The sequence below is a fragment of the Peromyscus leucopus genome, chromosome 15, assembly GCF_004664715.2.
Source record: "Peromyscus leucopus breed LL Stock chromosome 15, UCI_PerLeu_2.1, whole genome shotgun sequence".
Lineage (NCBI taxonomy): Eukaryota > Metazoa > Chordata > Mammalia > Rodentia > Cricetidae > Peromyscus > Peromyscus leucopus.
The window spans coordinates 16,887,019-16,908,578 of record NC_051076.1 but is presented as its reverse complement, the minus strand read 5'-3'; the positions used below and the strand labels follow the sequence as shown (position 1 = coordinate 16,908,578).

At 44.7% G+C, this 21,560-nt stretch overlaps 1 protein-coding gene across 1 annotated transcript in view; it reads left to right on the top strand.

The window, feature by feature from the left end:
* Dnah14 (dynein axonemal heavy chain 14) overlaps positions 1-21,560 on the top strand; it is a 225,464-nt gene that overhangs the window by 153,526 nt on the left and 50,378 nt on the right. The window contains 10 exon segments of the mRNA XM_037211077.1: positions 1,800-1,991; positions 3,097-3,278; positions 5,648-5,756; positions 7,282-7,407; positions 8,652-8,746; positions 12,753-12,912; positions 14,282-14,413; positions 14,782-14,877; positions 16,597-16,737; positions 18,953-19,168. Of these exon segments, the coding sequence (XP_037066972.1) occupies positions 1,800-1,991; positions 3,097-3,278; positions 5,648-5,756; positions 7,282-7,407; positions 8,652-8,746; positions 12,753-12,912; positions 14,282-14,413; positions 14,782-14,877; positions 16,597-16,737; positions 18,953-19,168 (1,449 nt within the window).

The window sequence follows — 21,560 nt, the reverse complement described above, 5'->3', positions numbered from 1 at the left end:
TACATAATAAATAAGTAAATCTTAAAAAAAAAAAAAGAAAGAAAGAAAGGAAGAAAAAGAAAGAAAGAAAAGAAAAAAATTTCATTTAAAAAAAAAAAGTTAAAACAATAGGCGGCACTCCTTCTACCCGGGACATGCCTGCCCTGGGAAGCCCAAAGACTGACAGATCTGAGGCCAAATGGCTCATTTTTTTCTAAAATGAAACAAAAGAAAAGCAATAGTTGTATACAATAAAATGAAAACCTTATATCCGGATTATTTTCTACATTGAGATTCCTTCCTCGTGGTAAATAAGGGTTTCATTTCCATTATATTGGCACCAAGTCAGGAAAAGCAACAATCCTCTCACCCCTTTGAACGTCCCTAGAATTGAGCAGAAAATAAAATATATATGTAAAAAAGAAAAGAAGTTGACTACAAAGGGCGAGGAAGAGGGCCGCAGCAGGGGCCTCCGAGGCACCAACTGGACGGCAGACACAGGTCTAACAGCGCACTGGGATTTTGTCTGTCAGCCTGATGAACCCATTAAGTAAATATACAGTTTGCCTAAGGAATGAATCATCTCTGGAAGATTTGAACTCTTATTACTGATCTGGGAAAAATACCTACTACCATCAGAAACTGAGGAAGCAGATTCTTCATCATGTTATAATGAGGATTAGATCACTCCTGTCTTTTAACCATGACAACCCTGCATTGGGTAGCCAAGAGTGCAGTGAATGACAGCTGTAATTACTCAACCCAGACCAAAATGTGTGCTGGGGAAGAGCTGCGAGCTCACTTATTTTGGGGGTGCAATTTTTGTATAAGGGAATTTGAAAATTAAACCTGTCTACAGATGATCAATATGTGCTACAAGAATCTCTTTTTTTTTTTCAAATCCCAGAGACAGAATCACAGTTGATAGAGAACATGATGAGTGGATACTTGGATGCCATTAGTCTTTCTGTTTTTCAGCTTTACCATGCTTACTTGGCAGAAAGTTGCTTTTTATTATTAATATTTTGGTATGACCTAGAGATGTCATAATTGAGACCTGTTGGACTCTGAGTCAGGCGCCTCCAGTTCTGTGGATTTGTTGTGAAGTGGCATGTGGAAATAGAAGGAACTGGGTCCTGGGACCAGGCCTACTAAGATCAGAGCTCAACAGAAGCAGCTGAGTTGGGTCTTAAGAGCAAAGGGGGTCCAGGCAAACTTCAACAGTGGTCTTGTATTCATACTCTCATACCAGGATATTTGATTGCACGTGGCACAGCACACGAAGTGGTGGGTTGCCGAATGAAGTTTTGAATGAAATTAATATGTATCTTAATCATATAAAAAGAAACTGGCAATTAGTCTAAGACCTATGCATTATCTAATATTGCCTTACCATAACCTGCTAACTCGAAGACCCTGTTCCTACTATGGTCTCTCCTGGCTCTCTGTCAGCTCTAAGTCTTACTTGGAGTTTCTGTGCGTTGCTAAAGGCACACACCTCAGGGAAGAGTTAAACAGTAGACTCATCACTGTCTAAGTGCCCCCCACACACACACACACACCTCGTGAGAGCTGATGCTGGATCCACCATCTGAAGATAACAGGGCCAGTTCCCCGGGGCAGAAGGGCTCTGGGGGGTTCCTAGTTTGCCTGAAAGAGCCCGGCCAATGGCAGACAGCACACACACAATCAGCTAGTCTCTAAGAGTCTATTCATTTAGGAAACAGCTGAGACAAGTTTTAAATTGAGTTTTCAATATAGTACTGTTTCCAAAGTAGGGGATTACATTTTAACAATGTGTATATTTCTGTCAATTTCAGAGAGTATCTAAATATCTGCATATTTTTATGATCATGAGTCCTTCGGGATCTAACTTCCGCCAGAACTGTCGCATTTACCCCTCTATGATTAGCTCCTGCACCATCGACTGGTACCAGAGGTGGCCTGACGAGGCTCTCCTTATTGTGGCCAACTCCTACCTAAGAGAAAAGCTGAACATAGAGAACGACGAGGTGTGTGTCTACAGCCATGAAGGTCGTGGCGGGCGAGTGGGCTTCTCAGAGCTGAGCTGTATGCTGCTCAGTTGCACACCTTGACTCTTTGTGAGCTCCACGTTCGCCTTCTGCCCGCCTTCCTCAAGGCTACCCAGGTTCTACCCTGCCTTGGGTACCTCTGTTATCATCCTTCTGTGATCAAATTTCTTTTCAAAGTTTTTCTTGACAACTGGGGCTGGCAAGATGGTTCAGTGGTTAAGAGCACGGATTTACGTAGTCTGTACACCCTGGAAATGACTGGGCAGAAATGACTGTCCCACCAGAGCATATGTGCTCACTGAGGTGTGACTATCACCAAGTCAGGTCTCAGCCTGAATTCTCCAAATTCTAAGCACAGCGGGTGTTCTTTCTACTCCAGACTGTTCTATTTCTGGAGCTTTGCTGGACTCAAACTGCCTAGAGCATTATGCTGTTGGTAACCACTGTCAGAAAGACAAGGAGCTAATGTCCCAAGAGCCCTGTACTGGCTGTCTTATGTCAACTTCATACAAGCTAGAGTCATCTGAAAAGAGGGAACTCAACTGAGAAAATGCCTCCATGAGATCCAGTTGTAGGGCATTTTCTTAACTAGTGATTGATGGGGAGGGGCCAGCCCACTGTAGGGGGGTGCCATCCCTGGGCTGGTGGTCCTGGGTTCTATAAGAAAGCAGACTGAGCAAGCCTGAGGAGCAAGCCATTAAGCAGCTCCCCTCCATGGCCTCTGCATCAGCTCCTGCCTCCAGGATCCTGCCCTGCTTGAGTTCATGTCCTGACACCCATCAATGATGGACTATGAAATGGATGTGTAAGTCAATGGTGGCTGATCACAGTAGTAACCCTAACTAAGACAAGCCCTGACTGTTGATGTACCAATCAGAGTAGAGGCTGCAAGAATGGTCTGGTACGTCATTGATACTCCATCGGCTTCACCATCCTCCCAGCCTTTAAAATTCTCACGATCATGGTGCCACCCAGGACCTACCTGTACCATTCTGCATCTCAGAAATACTACAGTATTTCAAGTTACTGCCTGTTTTCCTCTATTTATATTCTCTGGTAATTCTTGAATATTGTTGTTCTTCAGAATATGATACAACAGTTTGCCTCAATGTGTACTGAAATCCACAAAAGTATGAAAGATTTGAGCACAAAATACTTTGAAGATACTGGAAGGCACTTTTATATCACTCCCAGTAGCTACTTGAAGTTTCTGGAGATGTTCACCCACATTATGAGGATGAGACAGGAAGAGATGAAGATAAAAAGGTAAAGCTTTAAGTAAAACACAAACGTGTGTTTTTACATAAGTGCTTTTATTTACAAAACATAGACACATACAAAATAATGAATTTGAATATTCCTTTCTCATGGAGGCCTTGGGGCCAACACTGTGGTGGCTCATAAGGACTGTCCACACCTCCCCTGCATGTGTCCAGAGGCCACCCCATCACAGCAAAACTGATAGATCTGCAATGAGAAATCAGCTCTTGTTAGAGTCAATCTGTCACCTATGTGGACAGTGGGAGGAAGTGTGGGCAGTGTCTACACAGTCGATGGCCGGAGGTGCCATTCCTCATGACTTTGGGGATAATACCAAGAGGGATGGCCCAATGACAGCCGCACAGATGACTGGGACCACGTGTCACACCGCCACAAAGCACGTGGTGGCTGCTGTGGCTGAGACTATGGGGAGAAAGCACAAGGAAAGAAGCCTCAGACTTAATTAGATCTCTGTTGCTGTTGGTGTTGTTGTTGTTGTTGTTAGAAGATCTTTTACATGTTCTTTGACATGTCATATATACATATGATTCATCCTAGTCCTGCCCACCCCCACCTCCTCCCTTCCCCACCCCCACCTCCCTCATCATGTCCTCCCACTGTGCTTTCATGCTGTCTTCCTTTTCTCTTGTTTTGAAATAACCCACTGAGTCCAGTTAGTACTGCTTGCTGGGACACTGACTGATCTTGCTGACGTGAGCTTGTGCAGGTGACCATAGGTGTGGTGGATCCTAAGTGCCATGGCCATGTCCTGTTCAGAAGACAGCCTTTCTCAACACTTCCCCCCATCCTCCTGCTCTCACACACTTCTCACCCTCTCCTTAGCTCTTTTTATGGTGCTAAGGGTGGAACGCATACTCGGCAAGTACTCTGCCCCTCACTCACCCCCACGGCCCTCATATATAACCAGAAGCCAGGAGACACTGAGACTCCGTCTTATGACAACCTTCTAGGAAGACAGTAAATGGATAGGAAATCAGCCTTGTATCATCTACTCACAAATATTTTGAATTCTCCCATGCTGGGGGATTCACGGGAGTTTGCTGAGAGTCAGAACCACTGTAGTCAAGCCTTACCTAGATGGCCTTCAGGCACCATAGGACAAACAATCCAATATGGGTCTGTCGCAGGCCTATGATGTGTCCAACTAACAAGTCTTTAAAAAGAAAAGCCACCTCATCAGGTCCCTTTGGACAGATTCCATTCAGATGGTTTTACAGAACATTGAATGAGACTAGCTATAGTGATGATGCCCATTTAGAAGCTAAACCACAGTCAGAATCCCTATCTGGAGCTGAGCCATGTCACTCATCCAGGCGTTTCAAGACATACTGGCAGTTGTTCCTACTCTGCCCCAGCTGGCCAGCAGGAAGTACGGGGAAATGTGATGCTTCATCACCACTCACACCCAAGAGTTTAGTCTGTGTGTGATGAGCACATCCAAGCCTGGATTTACATACGGAGTAAAGGTAGAATAGACCATATTTTGCTAATGTGGGTTCAAGGTCAAATTTTCCTTGAGTTTCTGTTAACAACACCAGGTGGGTATGAACAACTCTGTGTCAGTTAAACGTAGAGCAGTTGGGACAGTCAGAACCCAGGCTAAAGAAGGCACACGGTATTCAGAAATAAATCTGGCTCTCCTGCTCACCTCCGGAGGTTTCTGTTAGACTAAGATTTCTGGGGTTCAGCAGTTTAATTGAGGTGAGGACAGCCCGGGTAAAGTGCCCAGCTTCTCTCCAGAAGAGAGTCAAGAGAGATTAATAGACCTTCCACTCCTACGTCTAAGAGCTGTGGTATTACCTCTCCCTCTGAAAGACTGCTGCCGTCCACTCACGGCCATGTAACTGGTGTGACTAAGCCCTGTCACAAACACCTTATGCCCAAAGTGAGTCCATTTTCTTCTTACTGCAACATGTCCTTTAACAAGTTGAGGACATTTCTCCTGACTCCTCGTTTTATTTTTGTCATGAATTCTATCAAGTGTTTTTATGCATTTTCAGTTGAGCAGCTCTGATTTTCCTCCCTTAGACTATTGTATAGGGTGGGTTGTATGTCAACTGATTGTCAAATCCTGAATCAGTCTTGACTCCTTAAAATCTAAGCCCTGCTGGATCATGGTGTGAGTTCTTTATAGGCTGTTGATCTTATTTGCTGCTCTCTGGGTGTACGTTTTCCCCTCTTTACATAGGTTGAGCACCCCTAATCTGGCATCTCACACTGGGAATGCTGGCCGAGGGAGCTTCAAAAGCTTGAGATTTTGGAGGTTTCCGATTAAGGTTGCTCAGCCAGAACATCCTAAAAGTCAAAACACCCCCTTAAGCATTTCAGCCTGTGCTGTATTGTTTCCCCTTCAGGGATCGTTTCTACAAGGGGCTCTCCAAGATTCTGGAAGCAACTGTATTAGTCACAGACATGCAGGAAGAGCTTTTGGTCATTGGCCCCCAAATAGAACAAAAAGCAAAGGTATTTTTAGTCTTAAGTCTCTCCTAAATGTTTTATAGTCGGATCCAGAGCAGTGTTCGAAAGCAAAGGGTCTGCTACCTGACAAAGATGAGCTGAAATTTCAGCTTCGCCAGGATATAGCAACTTTGAATAAATTATATTTTAACCATTAAATATGATCTATGGCTTAATTAAAATTACTGTGGCTGTGATAAAATACCATAACTAAAAGCAACTTGGGGAGGAAAGGATTTATTCATCGTATGCTTCCACATCATGGTCCATCAACAAAGGAAGTCGGGGCTGGAGCTTGAGGCAAGAGCCTGGAGGCCGGAGCTGAAGCAGAGGCCATGGAGGATGCTGCTGACTGGCTTGCTCTTCATGGCTTGCTCAGTCCTTATACAACCAAAGACCACATGCTCATGGGTGGCACTGCTCACGGTGGGCTGGACCCTCCTAAATCAGTCATCAATCAGGCCAGTCCTTTGGAAGCATTTTCTCCATTAAAATTTGTTCTTCCCAGATGACCCTGGCTCCAATCAAATTGACATATAAACTAAGCAGCACCATAACTAATTATAGAAAATTGCTTTAAAAAGAGTCCCTAGGTAATTAGTTAAATCCCTCAGACATCTGCTATGGTAATTTGCAGCCTGTCAATTATTTTAAAAGCTGTTGCTTATATTTTGGTGTGTGTGTGTGTGTGTGTGTGTGTGTGTGTGTGTGTGTGTGTGTATGTGTGTGTGTGTGTGTGTGTATGTGTGTGTGTGTGTGTGTGTGTGTGTGTGTGTGTGTGTGTATGTGTGTGTGTGTGTGTGTGTGTGTGTGTGTGTGTGTGTGTGTGTGTAGGTTAAAACTGAGGCCTGACACTAAGCAAGCTCTCTACCACTGGTATTCACACCCCCCCCCAACTCTTACCATCTTTTTGTATATATATTCCCTTTCTGGGATTCCAGTTACACCGATGTGATACCCTTTTTATAAAGTTATTTATTTATTTATTTTTGGTTTTTCGAGACAGGGTTTCTCGGTGTAGCTTTGCGCCTTTCCTGGAACTCACTTGGTAGCCCAGGTTGGCCTCGAACTCACAGAGATCCTCCTGGCTCTGCCTCCCAAGTGCTGGGATTAAAGGCGTGCGCCACCACCGCCTGGCTTATAAAGTTATTTTTATCTCTATGGGTGGACTGCCTGCCTATATGTATATATACATGCATGCCTAGTGCCTGTGGAGGTCAGAAGAGGGTATCAGATTCCCTAGAATTGCAGTTACAGATGGTTGTGAGCTGCCGTGCGGGTGCTGGGAATTGAACCCGGGTCCTCTGGAAGTGCAGCCGGTGCTCTTAACCACTGAGCCACTTCTCTCGCCCTTTGTCATCTTTCTTGATGTGTATGAAATCATCTTTATGGTAGCCATCCTAATTATTCTGTTACATAGATTTCAGGCTAATTTCTAGAAGTGATCCAGTTATTAAATAAACTATTTTAATGTCTGCTCTAAAGAAATCATGTCAAAGTTCATTCTAAGAAAAACCGTTTGATTCGTTAGGAAAAAGAACTCCTGCTGGAAAAGCTGCGAAAAGATTCACACATAGTTGAAAAAGTCCAGATGCTTGTGAAACAGGATGAGGAAATTGTGGCCGAAGAAGTGAGAATTGTGGAAGACTACGCTCAGGTGAGGTGGAGTTGAGTGAGCCCGAGCTCTGAACCTCTACATGGAAAGGCAGTGGCCCACAGATGGACAGCAAATATGTACTGAGCCCCCGCTCCACACAGGAGGCCGGTAAGGGAAAGCAGGGGGCCCAGCAGCGAACAGTCCCTACCTCAGGAAGCCTCACAGGCTGCAGTGGAAGTCACGGGAGCCATGCTCCAGGAGCAGCATCCGCAGAGAGCCAAGCAGCTCGGGAGGGTGACGGTTGGACGGCCCTCTCCTGCCGTTCACTTTGGAAACCCTCTACTTCCTTGTGTCGCTCACAATCACAATTCCAGCAGGAGTCGGGGAGTTCAGGAGATGAAGCTTGCTCAGCTCTAGTCTCCTTACTAGCCAGTCCTTCTCAAAGAAGCAACCACGTGAACTGAAATGCATTGATTTTCCAGTCATACCCACGAGCTGCATTCACTGACTCATCTCCCAAAGCGTCACTCAGTCCTAGGCCAAGGCTCATGATGAACCACAGTGAATGTCAACATAGATTTCAAGTTGTTCTCTGGGTAACTTCAAAATGTTTCCCTTTTTTTAGGGTATGGTCTCACTGTGTAAGCCCAGCTGTCTTAGAACTTGGGATATAGAACAAGCTGGCCTTGAACTCACAGAGATCCACCTGCCTCTGCCTCTCATAAAGTCATGCACCTGGCTTGGCTGCCTTTTTATCAGAATTGATTCATTGTTTTTGTTGGTGCTGTTTAATGAGACGGCCTCATTATGTAGCCCTAGCTATCCTGGAACTTGCTCTGTAGACCAGGCTGACCTCAGACTCACAGAGATCTGCCTGCCTCTGCCTCCCGAGTGAGTGCTGGGACTATAGGTGTGGGTCACCATGCCCAGTTCCTGGTCAGCACTGCCAGTCTCCCTGTGACAGAGACTCTCCTCAAACGGCCTCAGGCCAAAGCCACCCAGTGTTTCTGCTTCCCATGTGTGCTTTCTCATCAGGGATCGGATAACATGTTACATTTCATGTATAAAACATTGCCCATGACAGAAGCATGTGTGCACATGTCTAATTCATACTTTAAAAATGTCAACGGGTTTGGGGATTTAGCTCAGTGGTAGAGCCTTTGACTAGCAAGCGCAAGGCCCTGGGTTCGGTCCTCAGCCCCGGAAAAAAAAAAAGTCAAACCACATTTTCCATCAACATTTCAATAACTTAAATATGAAACTGTATTTGTTCATATATAATGAGGACTGTGTGTTCATTGCAGAAAACTGCCAATGAGCTGAAAAGTGTGCTGCCCGCTTTGGACAAGGCAATTGTGGGTCTAAATGCCCTGGACAAAAGTGATATTTCTGAATTACGGTGAGTAATTGTCTCTTGTGAGTTAAAAAAAAAAAATAGAACAAAAACGTGTGGTGAAAGTCAGCATTCCAATTTTATATTAACTAATTTGTATCTACTTGGTTACTGTAAATTTCTCATGTGTGGTATTTATCACGTTACTGGTTTTAAGGCATGCCAGTATTTTATGGATCCTTAAGAACAGAAGCCATTTATTATAAACTAAATCTCCATCTCTGGCATGGAGAACTTTAGATCCTAGAACAGGTAGAGCATTATCTTAACTGCAGTTAGAACACAGTGTTGGTGCATCAGCATCCACTGCAGCGTGAACCTGCTGAGGAGCACAGCAGACTGCCGTGCCGACACACACCTCAAGGAGGCGCTGTGGGAGCACTTCTCCAAACTGTGTCCTGGGCGTGTGAAGAAAGAGACTGGAGAGAAGTGTCAGAGAAAGCCCTGGAAGAAATGAAATGTGAAGGGGTACAAAGGTTTGAGTCTTTCGATCCTGATTTTAATCTTTGGGTGGGATTTTTTTTTTTTTTTTTTTTTTTTTTTTTTTAGATAGGGATTTCCTGTGTAGCCCTGGCTATCCTGGTAGAACTCACTCCATAGACCAGACTGGCCTAGAACTCACAGAGGTCCACCTGGCTCTGCCTCCCAAGTGCTGGGATTAAAGGCGTGTGCCACCCATGCCCAGCCTGGGTGGGATATTTCTAACTTGAGGCTTCCAACTCAACAAGGGAAATCTCCAAATATCCTATCTTCAAACACAGCAAGTATCATTGTTCTTAGAAAATAGTGTTTTCAACCCACAGAGCCATGGAGGCTATATATATAGCATGGAGGTCCCTAGGACGACTGTGGCTTATAGTAAATTTTGGTTTTACTCAAAAAAAAAAAAAAAGCACAATACCTTCTATCTGTTTCCTATGAGAATATATAAAAATCCCTGGTCTCTGCAGTTACAAGCTTGTGTTCTTGTCCAGATTTACCAATTATTCTGTGACTGAGGAGATCACTTTTCTTCTTTGGACCTCTGTCTCATCTGTAAAATGAGAGCAATATATTACACACAATAAACAAAGGCCAAAGCAACACATAACAATAAAAAAAGAAAATAGTGTTTTAAGGGGCTAGAGATATGGTTCAGTGGTTAAAAACACTGGCTGCTCTTCCAAAGGACCCAGGTTCGATTCCCAGTATCCACATGGAGGCTCATAACTTGAAGAAACCTAACTTAACGTCAGTGTGGCCATGACAGGCTGCAGACGAACAATACTGGGACTAGGCCTCACCATTACAATAACCAGGAGAAGCCACAAATTGTACCCTGCGGGGGGACCAATCAGAACTGAGACAACCAAGTACTAAATGCTCTAGAACATTTAAGGATAGTTTACATAATCTGTATATAGGTCGCTAATTTCCTTGCAGCAACGCCAGTACCAATCTCTGTTTGACAAAACTTCTGTTACCCCACTCCTGCCCAATCAGGAGTTCAACCCCATCTGAATCTGGAATTCCCCTACCCCCCATCCTGTACTCCTTAGAAACCGTGCCTCAATTGAGCTCAAGGCTCTCCCTGGTCCAGCCACTGTGTCGGAACAGTAAGGGAGCCCAAGTTCACACTTGCAATAAGAGCTCTTTGCTTTTGCAAGTGAACTCAGACTCCTGGAGGTCTCATGACACAGGTATAAAAACCGATCTGTAACTCCAGTTCCAGGGGATCCGACTCCATCTTTTGGCTTCCATGGGCACCAGACACTCATATGATGCACAAATACACATGCAGGCAAAACATCCATATACATAAAATAAATGTTTTTAAAAAATTGAAGACAGTAGTGTTCTAACAAAGGATATGGGACTATAGAGAAAACCCACCATCACCTTCACCTGTATGTACATGTGCCCAAATGGCAGGCATGCACTGCGGCGCTCGGCTTCTTACATGGGTGTTGGGAATCTGAACTCAGGCTCACACAGCAAGCGCTTTATCAACTGAGCCATCTGTCTCCCTGGCCCCAACCTCGTCTCGTGTATAACACATTATTAACTCTTAGTGTTTCAGAACAGCGGACTAGAGCATCTCACAGTTCTCCTATTAATCATAATTAATTAAAGACCAAGCACACAGAGAACAGAGGCGATGGAATTCTCGATATCCTCACCCACAAGCTTTCACTCTCAGTCATTTGCTTATTCATTCAGCAAACCTGTTGAGTGCATGTCATGTGACAGGCCTGTCCGAGGCGCTGAGGTCACAGCAGCCAACAGAGGGAAGAAGCCCCTCTGATGAGATGCTGTCATGGCAGAGGACAGAGTGCTGTTTGGCCAAGGGATGGGCAGCTGTGTGAAACTGGACAAAGGAGGAGGAAGCACAAACCCCTTCGAAGTGCGCTGAGTGGCTCTCAGGAACTGCCAAGGACCAAGGTGGCTGGAGCTGGGAGATGATGGGGGTGTCAGGAGAAGGGGATGGAGTCACAAGGGGCTTTCAGAGTGTGACTAGAGGCCAGGCCTTCCCCAGCATAGCTCCCCATACAACTTGTACCTGTGGCTTCCTTCCAGAAGGTCCTATTCACTTAACTTTTGTTCTGGAAGATATTACTGACAGAATAGCTCAAATACCCACTAATCCTTTTACTATTAATTTTAAATATGTATCTGTCGAGGGGGCAGGACAGGCGCACCTGAGGGCAGGTTCCCATGGAGACCACAGCATCGGATCCTGTGGAGTTACAGGCATTTGGGAGGCACCCAGTGTGGGTTCTGGGAACCAAACCTAGGTCCTCTGCAAGTACAACATATGCTCTTAACCACTGAGCCATCTCTTAGCTCCCCACAGTACAGACATCCTGTTCCCTGTAGCGTCACTGAAGCAGTGTGAAGTGTATGGTTGGACTCCTGCCACTTCCTCACTGCCCAGACTACCCCTGAGCTTCCCTCTGTGCAGCTGAGGATGGCAGATGGCGTCCAAGTGAGCTAACACAGAACAACCTCACTGACGCTCCCAGCTCAGCAAAGATCACTCCTGCGCCGGGAAGTCCCTCTCCTCTGCCTCGGAACTGCACGCGCTGTGTGGACCAGCAATCCTTTCGTTCTTTGCCTAGACTGTATTGTTTGCAAAGAGTCTCCCTTTTAATGTCACTTTTGTAGCTAGAACCTGGTGGGGACACAACAAAAAGTGGTTTGCAATGTTCCAGTAATGATCCTTTGATCCTAACCTTAGAGTCAGATCCCTCTGCCCCTAAGCTGTTATAGCAGTAACCTTAGTACTGGGATGAGGGTAGAGAGAAGCCACAAGACATGCATAGGGATCATCGGGGCAGTCCGTCAATCTCACGGGCTGACTTGCACTGTACACATGTGCATGTACACACAATGTCTCTGTGGCGTGGTCACCAGAAGGCCACCTAGAGTGACTAGGAAAGTTCCTGACTTAAAATGCCTGCGGTGGGTACTTTTATAACAAAGAATTAGTCTCTAATTCAAATGGTTTTTCAGATTTAAATTTTATGCATTTAATCTTCCTAAAGCAATGATATCCATATACTAAAGACATTTCTATTTTTTTTAAGTGACCAATTAATAAAATGCCTCTATGTTGACTGGTACTCCTTATCAGAAAGCTTGTTAAAAATATGTATGCATGCATGGTGTCTCTTGTATGGGAAAGCTGGACTTAGCTGTGTGAGTGTGAGTGTGTGTGTGTGTGTGTGTGTGTGTGTGTGTGTGTGTGTGTAATACATAAAGCATGAAAGCAGAAGGGGGATATTTAGAGAAAGGAGGGGAGCCAGTGGAAGGGGAAAGAGAGAGAACACGAAAGGGTATTGGGAGAGAGTAAGAGTGAAATGCAAACCACACATAGGAAAATTTCATAATGAAACCCATTCTTTTGTAGGCTACCTTAACCGTTTCATACAGGTAAAGTCTAAAAGTCTGTGTATGTAATCTTCTGGGGTTGCTTACAGGGAGAATATGATTTTCCTCATGAAGCTGATTAGCTACCGATCCTGCCTTACAGAGTGTATGCCCGGCCCCCCTTCCTCGTCCTGACGGTCATGAATGCCGTGTGCATCCTCCTACAGAGGAAGCCCAACTGGGCGACAGCTAAGCTGCTGCTCTCCGAAACCAGCTTCCTAAAGAAACTGATTAACCTGGACAAGGACAGCATCCCCGACAAGGTAGACGCTGACAGCTAGTGAGCACCTGCTGATGCGCTCCATACTTACAGTCCACAGATGAAAGCGGAAGTGCTAAAACTGGTTCTGAATTATAAGCGAAAATTTAAAATGGATTTAAGAATGAAATGTATTACAGGTGGAAGACAGTAGCAAGAGCTGAAAGAGCAAGGGGGCTGGGTGACGGCGTTCATCATCAAGGCTGGCAGGATGAGTTTGATCCCCAGAATCCACGTAATAGAAGAGAACTGACTCCCACAAGTTATCCACAGACAGACCTCCTCATGTGCACCCTGGTACATCTGTGTATACACGCACTCACGCACGCACGCACGCACCCACGCGCTAAATAGATACTCAAAGGAGAAGAGGAGAACACAGTTTTCTCCCAAAAGTGTTCTTCTACAATCCTCGTATTAAACAGGGACAATGTTAAGCAGTCAATCACACTTAACCAGCAAGTTATGGTAGTCTGCGCCACTGGGAATCACAGAGTTCCCACACAAGGAAGACGAAGTTTAGGCAGAATGTCTGTCAGTGGTGACACTCATTCATGAATTAATGTAACAATTCACTCTCGAACAATAATTAACAAAGACAATCCCCTGTGGTTTTCTTTAAATATATCTAAAAAGAATCACTCTTATAAAAAAAAAAAAGATAATTAAAAGCCTAACAGCATTCAAAATAATCAGAATCTATTAATAGCAGCAGGTCAGGAGTGAGCCACATGCATCTGAATTATTCAGGAAAGTGGTGCTCTTCCCAGCAAGAGAGATGCCTGGCCAGAAAACAGGAGGGAATCCGAGTCTAAGAAAGACTCTACCATTTATGGCTTATAAAGGCAGATAAGAAATTCTATATGCTTTTTTTTTCTTTTTTTTTTTTTTTTTTTTTTTTTTTTGGAGACAGGGTTTCTCTGTGTAGTTTTGGTACCTTTCCTGGATCTCACTCTGTAGACCAGGCTGGCCTCGAACTCACAGAGATCCACCTGGCTCTGCCTCCCGAGTGCTGGGATTAAAAGCATGTGCCACCACTGCCCGGCTAAGAAATTCTGTATACTTAACTATAAATTAGATGGTACCACTAAGCCAATAGGCCACTTGGGGGTTGGATGTCATGCCCTCACAGTAAAGTGAACCAAGGGATTGAAGCCTCCTTGCATACTAAATTTTCCCAAGGTGAAGTTCCTTTCAATATGGGCAAAGTCACTGCAACAGTGTGACAGGTGTGAAGTAGAAAGACCCCCCATCGAGGGTTGCTTTGACCCCTAGACACAGCTGTAATGTCTTCATTGCAGAGGCGGGAAATGATTCTTAGAGAAAATAGTGACTCGTTCTAATGTGCATTGCATGCAATACATTCTCCCTAGGTGTTCCTGAAGCTCAGGAAGATTATAAATTTGCCTGATTTCAACCCCAACAAGATCGCTCTGGTTTCTGTGGCTTGTTGCTCCATGTGTCAGTGGGTTATAGCTTTGAATAACTACCATGAAGTACAGAAGGTACTCCTCACCTCCTCAGTCTCTCTCGTGATGGGCAAGGGACATAGCATAGTTCTGAACGTAATTTGTATTTATCAGTGCTCAAGTGGACCTCTGTGGAAAGAATGCCTACTGAAATCCATATGTTTTCATATGTTATGCTAATTCCATAGATTGCTTCTTTTAAATATTCGATGAAAGCTATGCTACATTTCCATGTGTTTGATTTAATATTTTGTCCATGACAAACTATGTCCCTCATGTGCATATGTCAAATTCCAGGAAAGTTTATTTTAAAGACCGATATCTATAAATGTCTCTCAAGCATAAAGACATTTTAAACCATACGCCTAACCGTTTAAACCCCTGGCTGTTTTACTCCCGTGAAGGTGGTGGGTCCCAAGCAGGCTCAAGTGGCCGAGGCTCAGAATGTCCTTCGAATGGCAAAGCAAAGGCTGTCTGAGAAACAAAGAGGTTTACAGCTGGTAAGGTTTGGGGGTTCCAGTTTTGTTTTGTTATTGTTAAATTCTCAGTGCCTTTAAGAACTGCATAATATTGCCAAGGAACAGTCAACCAATCTCCTCAGGGATGAGTGTACTGCTCAGTGAGGGAGCATTGTCTGGTAGCATGCGGGCCTGAGACTCCATCCCTAGCACTCAAGGGTGCAGTGTGGAGAAGCCATTACCTCAGGAGAGCTAAGTGACCAAAACTAATAGTATAGTTAGGATTGTAAATGTGAGCTATAGTTAACTGCCTTGGCTATATGCTCTTTATAGGAATTCCTTCTGTTATATACTTTCTTCTATTTCAAATATATGTCTTTTGTCCCTCTGGGCCTTAATGCAGAAAACTCTGAAAGTTGTAGGGAAGCAGGTCTAGAACTTACTCATCACCCATGCCCTCATCAGAGCTTCCTTTAGGAAATGCAGTAACCACCACATAATTGTATGTTTAATTTCATGGCTATGTCTTGTACTTAAACAACTAGATCGTGAGGAATGAGGGAAGACAGGAGAAATTAAGAAGCAGCTCCCATGTTAGGTAGCTTCAGGGGATCTGATGCCCTCTTCTGGCCTCCATGGACACCTGCATGGATGTGCACATACACAGACACAGACACACACACAGACACACAAACACACACACACACAATTAAAAATTAATCCTACCACAGAACTATATCTCCAGCCCATAATATACATATTTTTACAAAATATATTTTTGTAAAATTTAGTTTCAAACTTTTGTAAAGAAATATCTAAAAGAGGAGAAAAATTAGAGATCATAGTAAACACAATTCTGTGTATACGGTTATATATATGTCGGGCCCACGTGACACAGTACAGCTTCTTGGTGGCTAGAAAGCAAATGGGAGCCACGAGAGGGACCGGGGCCTGATAATCCCTCGGAGGGCACGCTGCCATGATTGAAGCTCCTTCCACTAGGTCTCGCCGGCTGGAGGCTGTGCCACCCCCTCCCAGTGCCACAGGTGGGGAGTGAGCCTTCAGCACACAGGCCTGTGGGGAATATTTCGTATCAAACTGTAGCGCCAGCGAAGGGTGTTTTCTATGTGTCGTCTAGGGACCGCCTCAGACTCGCTTCATCCCTTCATCCTGACTCGCTTATCCTCAGGTCTGCTCAGCGTATCTGGAGTGGGGAAAGTTCAGCCGTTTCCTTTCTACTACTTGTTTATTTTGAAACAGAAGTTTAAGATGTGCTCTCTTTGTAGCCGAGGATGACCCTGAACTTAGGACCCTCCGTTCTCTCGCTCCTGAGTGTAGGCATGTGTGCCAGTGCACCTGGTTTTACACAGCACTGAAGATTAATCCTAGATGTTCTTGTGGTGTGGCAAGCATGCCGCCAGCTGAGCGACATCCCCAGCCCTCAGCCACTTCCTTTAGAGAAGGAATTTAGATATGACATAGAGTTATCTTCGTGAACAAATAAATTAGAAAATGGTGACTCTCCAAATGCTTAGGGTTCCAAGAAGAGCTTTTGCAGAAAGCAGACGGCATTTCAAGCACTTCGGGGCAAGAGAACCACTTGCTTCTGGGTGTCCATCTCATTGTTCATGTAATCCATATGGGAAGGTTTGCTAGGACCCGAAAGGGAGGTGGTTACGCGCTAACAGGCAAGAAAAATGACAAGCTGTAAACCAAGTAAGAGCGAGAGGTTTTCTCAATGGCGGATTAATTGTCTTTCAGATTGAAGAACATTTACAGTTTCTACACACCTCCTACAGAGATGTTATTGTTGAAAAACATCAACTAGCCAACCGGAAAAAGCTGGCCACCAAGCGCCTGCAGTGCGCGTCCGTCCTGCTCACGGTCCTGGAAGACGAGAAGGCAGGGCTGCCCTTGGCTTTTAGTCTCTTTTCTGTTTCCACGGGGGCAGCTTGCACTTAGAACTTGACTCACACCCTCCTAGAACTGCCTCGGCATCCGACCTCCTGTACGGATCTCAGTAGTCTTACTCCAGTGAAGCAAAGGAGTCCCGTCAGGTCCTTAGCCAGGGCTCTTCTCCCCTGTGGCTAAGACAGCAGCACATTTCTGTCTGACGAGGCCCAGGGGGAGCCTCCCAGTGGCCATGCTGAGTTCTTCCTCAGCCTGGAACAATGCAGGTGGAGGGAGTGGATGGAGACAAAAGAAAATAGCTATCATTGGAGTGGAAAGCGAAAACTTCATGTTGCTCCGTTTTATCTGATTTTTAAATTTTTCCAATCCACTCCTAATAAGCTGGCTAAAATCTTGGTTTAGTTACACTGCACCTACCTCACAATACCCAAAGGATATTACAAAATCCTCAAGATAACTTTAACTTGTTATAATTATTTAAGTTAACATATTGTGGAAGGCTCTTTAAGGACAGCAATATGGTTGTGGTGTAAAGTCATACCAACCAGAGGGAGATTGCTGTCCTCAAAACTTGACTGATGCCCCTAAGCGCCCAGTGACTGCTGAGGTGGGGGCTGGCACCAGCACCATTCCTGCTCTTCGGAGCCTTGAGGAGTGAATTTCTGTTAACCATGCTTTCTCCACTGACCAACCAAGCACATGCACGATGATCTCTGCACTCCAACTTCCTCCTCTGAACATGCAGTCAGTGGCGTTTCATTTCTTTATTCATTCATTCATTCATTCATTCATTCATTCATTCATGTATAAGGCTCACTATGTAGCTCTGGCTGGCCTGGAACTCACAGAGATCCACCTGCCCCTGTCTCCCTGCTGAGATTAGAGATGTACGTCACCAAGCCTGGCTCAGCAGCATTTTTCTAGCGGGATGGTGAAGTGGCGAGTGAGAACCTCACAGTGCAGTGTCTGCTGACAGTGATATTCAGCAGATGGTGGGGTGGGGTGATCGAGCATCAGTAACCATGGAATGTGATTTTGTTGGCTTGTTTTATGAGATCAGTTCTCATGATGCAGCCACAGCAGGCCTTGACTTCCTTATCAGAACCGGTTTTCCTCTCAGGAGACAGTTCCTTGACAGGGGCAGGGTAAGATTTTTGTAGTTGGTTCACTTCTGTTTCAAAGCTAACAGAATTCTTTCATTTCGTCTGAATGGGATTTTCTCCAGATCACAATTAAAAAAAAAAAAAAAAAAAAAAAAAAAAGGGATTGCCAGGTGGTTTTAGGTGGTATGTGATAAAGGCCCTAGAGAAATCCATCTGAGGGCACTGTCGCCCTTGCTGGCCCAGAATTGATGCCAATGCTCCTAAGTCAACTCTGGAGCACCGAATTTGCAGACAGGTACCACCACGCCCACCCTGGCCACTATTAAGTGTTATTCACCGTGTACAACTTGAGAATGGTAATAGTGATAGCAATGATAGACCAACATAGAGGCCACACATTTTTAAAGTATCTCATAGTGTTAGGCTAGAGAGATGATTCCATTAAAGTGCTTGCTACACAAATATGAGCAACTGAGTGTAGATCCCCAGCACCCATGAAAAGTGCATCTGGACCCCAGGGCTGGAGGGAAGAAACAGGCAGGTCCTGGGGACTTGCTGGCCAGCTAGTATGGCCCAAGTTGATGAGTTCCAGGTTCAGTGAGAGACCTTGTCTCCAACAGAAAAATAAGTAAATAAATAATAGGAGTAGGCTAGGGAGATTGCTTAGTGGGTAAGAACACTGCTGTGCAAGCATGGGAATCTAAGTTCAGATCCCCAACAACCACGTAAAAAGCTGGGCATGGCTGTAGCCCCAGCACTGTGAGGGACAGAGACAGGAGGATTGCTGAGGTTTTCCGGGCTGCCAATCTAACCAAGTTCAGTGAGAGAGCCTGTCTCGAGGGAGTATGATAGGGATAGAGCCAGACACCTGAGGTGGCCCTCTGCCCTTCACCGCAGACCTGCGCATGCACACATGGTGTATGCTCACACACATACACACATGCACACACACACACACACCAAAAAAGTCAAATAAGATGGAGAAGACTAGAGGAAGACATCCGGTGTGTGCATGTCCACACATGCGCGCACAAATATCTACCACACACATAAATATTTCATAAATATCAATTCAATAAACTGATTTCTATCTTAACGTTTAGATTCGATGGCAAGAAACAATCAATGAAATAGACAACAAGCTGAAAGGCATCTGTGGTGACATACTTCTTTCGTCCGCATGCATTGTCTACGGCGGAGTCTTAACGCCGGAATTCCGCCAGCTGGTGATCGAGAAGTGGGAGGACTTCTGCACTAAGTTCAGAATTCCCCTGTCGTCCAAATTCTCCTTAATGGAAGTGATGGCGGAAAAAAACGAGGTAGTAACAGAATTCCGTTATCCAATTAAGTGGCTTTTGTTGGTGGTTGGATTGGGGGAGGGTGTGTTGGGCATGGATGTTTTTCCTAAACTATTGTGACAAATGAAAATATTGAAGTTTTTCAGCCTTTTATTCTTTCTTTTTTAACTCACAGATCTAATGCCTCAATTTGCTATATTGGTCCTGTTTCTCTTTCTCTAATAAATCCACAAAATGTTCTTTTTCCTATTGTAATCCTACCCCCCTGCTGTAATGAATCTAGCCAGTTTCTCTCTCTAAAACTCCTTTTAGTAATAAAATTAGTGCAGTTATTGAACCATGGGTGCATTCTTAGCCATAGCCAAAAGCACAGACTTATATTTACCAATAGATATCTATTGTCTATTTATATAGGTCCTTTGTGAGTATTCAAAAGATTGGAAAAGAGAAATCCCTACTACTATTTAATCCTCATCATTTTAGATCAGCTTCTTCAGTGATAACGCTACTTAAATAGACCTTACAACCTATAAGGTCAGGAGGAAATACCAGCCTCTCCACTTCATAATGAATGACCATCTAATCACATCACTGATTGCATTAGATGTATATGAACTAAATGCTCCAGTTTTTAAAAGTCTAAAATCACAAGAACACATAATAGTTTATGCCAAAGCACAAAACAGAAGCCACGTGTTATTTAGAAAGAACACGTCTAAAACATTAAGATTGGGAATTTTTTAAAAAGCAGAAAATATACCACAGATTACAAATATATGAAACTGTCTCTGTGGCCCAGAAGGGACTACTAAATTATCAAAGCTTACTTTGCACTAATAATGGGTTTAATTCTCCAGAACTATATTAAAAATTCTAAATTTGTTTATTGATAACATGACTTCAAATATTAAGCAAGCATTTTTAATTAATTCATTTATTTTACATCCTGACATCAGTTTCCCCTCCCTCCTCTCCTCACATTATCTCCCCCAACCACCCCTCCCTACACCTAATCCACTCCTCCTGTTTCTGTTCAGAAAGGGGCAGGCCTCCCATGGGTGTCCACAAAGCATGGCATATCAAGTTGAGGTAGAACTAAGCTCCTCCTCTTGTATTAAGGCTGGGCAAGGCAATCCGGTATGAAGAATAGGTTCCTAAAAGCTAGCCAAAGAGTTAGGGACAGGCCTGCTCCCACTGTTAGGAGACCCACAAGTAGACCAAGCTACACAACTGTCACACATATATAGAGGGCCTAGGTCAGTCCCATGTGGGCTCCCTGGTTGTCAGCCCAGTCTCTGTGAGCTTCTATAAGCCCAGGTCAGTTGTTTCTGTGGGTTCCCTTGTCATGACCTTGCCCCTCTGGCTCATACAATCCTCCCTCCCTCTCTTCAGGACTCTCTGAGCTCAGCCTAGTTAAGCAAACATTTTAAAAATTAAAAAATAGAGAGAAAAGAGATAAACCTACTGGAGTGGCTTGAACGAGCTCTCCTCCATACGCTCATATATTTAAACACTAGGTCCCCAGTTGGGTGGCACTTTTTGGAGAAATGCTGTGGGGGTATGCAGCCTTGCTGGAGGAAGTCTGCCACTGGAGGCACGCTTTGAGGGTAAAAGGCTTTGCCTACTTCCAATTTGCTCTCTCTGCCTCAAGCTTGTATTTGAGGAGACGAGCACTCCACTTCCTGCTCCAGCTGCTGCGCCTCCTGTTTGCTGTCACGCCCCTGCCATGAAGGATTCCTGAAGTTCGCCTAAGCTCTTCCTCCCATAAGTCACCTTGGTCAAGGTGTTTTGTCACAGCAGAAGAAAAGTAACTAATACAGAAGTTGGTGCCGGAGAGTAGGAAGTTGCTGTGAAGAACCTGACTGTGTTCTTTTTTTATAGGCATGTTGAAGAATTTGGGACTTTGGACTAGAAAAGTGGTTGAATGCTATAAACAGAGATTAATGGTCCATTCTAGTAGGTAACAGGCAGTCAGTAATGCTGAGACCAGCGTGGCTTCGGGGGGACTGAGGACTTGAATGACAGTTAAGATGGATGTCACCCCGTGATAGTTTGGCAAAGGAGCTGACTGCCTTCTGCCCGTGTCCCGAGAACTTGCCGAACACGAATCTGAAAAGTGGTGGAGAGAAGGGCACACTCGTAAGCTCGGCATCACGGCCAAGGCACTGCAGAGGAGGCTGCAGCTGTTGAGGAAACCTGCACCATTGAGGAGAGGCCTGATCTACACTGGAGCGGAGGAGGGCAGGCTCCAGCCAGCTGAGCTTTCAGCTTGAAAACACTAAGGCCTCAAGGAGCCTTGTGCTCCTAAAACACAACTTCAGACAAAAGCTGCTGATGTGGTTCAAGGGGATCAGGTTCGCCCCAAGGCAGCCAGCCCGGTTCTGACTTTAGAGGAAAACAGAAGTGCGAGGCG